Source organism: Panulirus ornatus, chromosome 45 (genome assembly GCF_036320965.1).
Source record: "Panulirus ornatus isolate Po-2019 chromosome 45, ASM3632096v1, whole genome shotgun sequence".
Taxonomy (NCBI): domain Eukaryota; kingdom Metazoa; phylum Arthropoda; class Malacostraca; order Decapoda; family Palinuridae; genus Panulirus; species Panulirus ornatus.
Window position 1 is genome coordinate 6,977,309 of NC_092268.1, and position 4,657 is coordinate 6,981,965.

General features: G+C 51.8%; 1 protein-coding gene across 1 annotated transcript in view; it reads right to left on the reverse strand.

Moving 5' to 3' along the window:
- Positions 1-2,226: 2,226 nt before the first annotated feature.
- Positions 2,227-4,657, reverse strand: part of LOC139762949 (uncharacterized) — a gene marked incomplete at its 5' end in the record, with an annotated part of 15,728 nt that continues 13,297 nt past the window's right edge. The window contains one exon of the mRNA XM_071688273.1: positions 2,227-2,446. Coding sequence (XP_071544374.1) covers positions 2,227-2,446 — 220 coding nt within the window. The remainder of the gene's footprint in view (positions 2,447-4,657) is intronic.

A 4,657-nucleotide genomic window follows, 5' to 3' on the forward strand; every position in this document is an offset into this window, starting at 1 on the left:
GGAATGAAATGGATATATTGTGGACAACTGGTGTAAAAGTCCCCAAGGTTTAGGGACCCACCCATCTAATGGTGGATATTAAAAAGTAAACATTAAAATTTTTAAAATTAAAAAATGATTATTAAAAATTTGTATTTTTTAATTTTTTTTTTTTTCTTTTTTTTCTTTTTTTTTTTTCTCTTTTTTTTTATTATTATAAATTTTTTTTATTATTATTATTATTTTTTATTTTTTATTATTATCCTTATTATAATTTTATTTTTTTTTATTATTTTTATTATTATTTTATTTTTATTATTATTTATTTTTTTTCATTTTTTTTTTATTTTTATTAAATTTTCAAAACTTTTTATTATTTTATTTTTTTATTAATTATTATTATTATCAAATTTTTATGATACTTGATCGCCATTCCCCACTTTTAAACGAGGTAGCGCCTGGAAAAGGTCATATTTACACAAATTTACCCTTTTCATGCGCATACCCCATTCTTTTAATTTCAACTATATACAAAGTTTTATAAATTTTTTTTTCATTTATTTTTTTAAACGCCCTTTCCCGCGTCCCGCGAGGTTTTGCGCCAAATTTATATCATTTCCGAGGTTAAGCACACGTTCATCTATAAGAGATTTAAAAATTTTTAAAGGCATCGAACCCACACAAACCAACACCCCATAAGAAAATGGAATAAAAATTCCCGTTTTCTTTTTTTTCCGCATAAATGGAAAATGTCGGGATGGAACTTCGGGTCTTACCGAGCGTCGTCAACTTGGACGTAGGAAGGATCTAGAACCAATGTTTGTGGATACGTCACCCGGGTTTTTGTTCCCGAGTGGGACGTTGAAATTCACCCCTGTCGGAAAGGGAAGTTTTTATGTATAACGTAAGATGCGTCAGTAGACGTAGTGGAGGGGGGCCCGGCAAAGGGGCAGTTGGAAACCCGGGGGGATACGTCATTTCATGGGTTTTGGAAATAAAGGAAAAAAACTTTTTCCCTGAGGGGGTTTCCAAATGTTTATTTATATTTATATATTTATTATAATTATATATATATATATTTTTTAATTTTAATTTATATTTTCCATTTAGTCCAGGGGAAAGGAAAAAAGGAAAAGTTCCCAAGTGCACTTTCGTGTCTTTAAACACTTATCGGAAAAGACCCCAAGGAAAAAAAAAAAAAATATTTTTTTTATTATATATATTTATATATATAATATTTTTTATATATATATATTTTTTATTTTATAAATATTTCCCATAGTCCATGGGGGAAAATGAATTTCCCCAAAAGTTGGGGAAAGGGGGCACTTTCGTTTTTAAACCATTTATATCATCAGGGGGGAGAGACACAAGGGAGAAATATAACGTTTATTGATATTTCAAAGAAGAAGATGAAACCCCTAGCTAAGACGCCATTTGGATACAAACCTGCGCCAGCCAGAATCGACACCAGGGGCCCTGCGTAGCGCGCGGGAGCGCTACCGCTACGCTATGTTTTGGTTTTAAACGTTTCCCCCTTCCCCAAAAGTGGAATCACTCACTCAAAGGGGATGGGGGCCCCCCCGGGCCCGTGGAAATCACTCACCCAAAAGATGGGGGGGGCCCCCAATGTGGAACTCACTCACCAAGGGATGGGGGGCCCCCCAGTGTGGAACTCACTCCCCCAAGGGGATGGGGGGGCCCCCCCGGTGGGGAAAACTCACTCACCCAAGAGATGGGGGACCCCCCACGAGTGTGGAACTCACTCACCCAAGAGATGGGGGGCCCCACAAATGTGGAACTCACTCACCCTAGAGATGGGGGGCCCCCCCACGAGTGTGGAACTCACTCACCCAAGAGATGGGGGCCCCCCACGAGTGTGGAACTCACTCACCCAAGAGATGGGGGGCCCACGATTGTGGAACTCACTCACCCAAGAGATGGGGGCCCCCACGAGTGTGGAACTCACTCACCCAAGAGATGGGGGGCCCTCACGAGTGTGGAACTCACTCACCCAAGAGATGGGGGGGCCCCCCACAAGTGTGGAACTCACTCACCCAAGAGATGGGGGGCCCTCACGAGTGTGGAACTCACTCACCCTAGAGATGGGGGGCCCCACAAATGTGGAACTCACTCACCCAAGAGATGGGCCCCCACAAGTGTGGAACTCACTCATCCAAGAGATGGGGGCCCCACGAGTGTGGAACTCACTCACCCAAGAGATGGGGGCCCTCACGAGTGTGGAACTCACCCGAGAGATGGGGGCGTGGTACTCACCTGCTGAGGTGGAGCAGCAGTACGTGCACTCACCGCGAGGTGGAGCGCAGTCGTGGCACTCACCTGTGGGTGGAGCCAGTACGTGGCATCACCGGCTGAGGTGGAGCACATTTCGTGGTACTTACCTGGAGGTGGAGCGCAGTACGTGGTACTCACCTGTGAGGTGGAGCACAGTACGGGGCACTCACTGCTGAGGTGGAACAAGCAGTACGTGGCACTCACTCTGAGGTGGAGCCACCCCAGTACGTGGCACTCACTGCTGAGGGGGAGCAGCAGTTACGTGGCACTCACCTGCTGAGGTGGAGCAGCAGTACGTGGCACTCACCTGCTGAGGTGGAGCAGCAGTACGTGGCACTCACCTGCTGAGGTGGAGCAGCAGTACGTGGTACTTACCTGCTGAGGTGGAGCAGCAGTACGTGGTACTCACCTGCTGAGGTGGAGCAGCAGTACGTGGCACTCACCTGCTGAGGTGGAGCAGCAGTACGTGGCACTCACCTGCTGAGGTGGAGCAGCAGTACGTGGCACTCACCTGCTGAGGTGGAGCAGCAGTACGCACTCACCTGCTGAGGTGGAGCAGCAGCAGGAGGCACTCACCTGCTGAGGTGGAGCAGCAGGACGTGATACTCACCTGCTGAGGTGGAGCAGCAGTACGTGGCACTCACCTGCTGAGGTGGAGCAGCAGTACGTGGTACTCACCTGCTGAGGTGGAGCAGCAGTACGTGGCACTCACCTGCTGAGGTGGAGCAGCAGTACGTGGCACTCACCTGCTGAGGTGGAGCAGCAGCAGGAGGCACTCACCTGCTGAGGTGGAGCAGCAGGAGGCAGTCACCTGCTGAGGTGGAGCAGCAGTACGCACTCACCTGCTGAGGTGGAGCAGCAGCAGGAGGCACTCACCTGCTGAGGTGGAACAGCAGGAGGCGTGATACTCACCTGCTGAGGTGGAGCAGCAGTACGTGGCACTCACCTGCTGAGGTGGAGCAGCAGTACGTGGTACTCACCTGCTGAGGTGGAGCAGCAGTACGGGCACTCACCTGCTGAGGTGGAGCAGCAGTACGTGGCACTCATCTGCTGAGGTGGAGCAGCAGCAGGAGGCACTCACCTGCTGAGGTGGAGCAGCAGGAGGCACTCACCTGCTGAGGTGGAGCAGCAGGAGGCACTCACCTGCTGAGGGGGAGCAAGCAGTACGCATCCACCTGCTGAGGTGGAGCAGCAGGACGGGCACTCACCTGCTGAGGTGGAGCAGCAGTACGAACTCACTGCTGAGGTGGAGCAGCAGTACGCACTCACCTGCTGAGGTGGAGCAGCAGCAGGAGGCACTCACCTGCTGAGGTGGAGCAGCAGGAGGCACTCACCTGCTGAGGTGGAGCAGCAGGAGGCACTCACCTGCTGAGGTGGAGCAGGAGTACGCACTCACCTGCTGAGGTGGAGCAGCAGGAGTCACTCACCTGCTGAGGTGGAGCAGCAGTACGTGGCACTCACCTGCTGAGGTGGAGCAGCAGGAGGTACTCACCTGCTGAGGTGGAGCAGCAGCAGTACGTGGCACTCACCTGCTGAGGTGGAGCAGCAGTACGTGGCACTCACCTGCTGAGGTGGAGCAGCAGTACGTGGTACTCACCTGCTGAGGTGGAGCAGCAGTACGTGGTACTCACCTGCTGAGGTGGAGCAGCGGGAGGTTCTCCACCTGCTGAGGTGGAGCGGGCAGTACGCACCACTGCTGAGGTGGAGCAGCAGTACGCACTCACCTGCTGAGGTGGAGCAGCAGGAGGCACTCACCTGCTGAGGTGGAGCAGCAGTACGTGGTACTCACCTGTGAGGTGGAGCAGCAGTACGTGGCACTCACCTGCTGAGGTGGAGCAGCAGCAGGAGGCACTCCCCTGCTGAGGGTGGAGCAGCAGTACGGGGTTACTCACCTGTGAGGTGGGCAGCAGGAGGCATACCGCGGGGTTTGGAGGCAGCAGTACGTGGTACTCACCTGCTGAGGTGGAGCGCAGTTACGTGGCAACTCACCTGCTGAGGTGGAACAGCACAGGGGGGCACTCCCCTGCTGAGGTGGAGCAGCAGTACGTGGTACTCACCTGCTGAGGTGGAGCAGCAGCAGGAGGCACTCACCTGCTGAGGTGGAGCAGCAGGAGGCACTCACCTGCTGAGGTGAAGCAGCAGTACGTGGTACTCACCTGCTGAGGTGGAGCAGCAGGAGGCACTCACCTGCTGAGGTGGAGCAGCAGTACGTGGTACTCACCTGCTGAGGTGGAGCAGCAGTACGCACTCGCCTGCTGAGGTGGAGCAGCAGCAGGAGGCACTCACCTGCTGAGGTGGAGCAGCAGTACGTGGTATCACCTGCTGAGGTGGAGCAGCAGTACGTGGTACTCACCTGCTGAGGTGGAGCAGCAGCAGGAGGCAC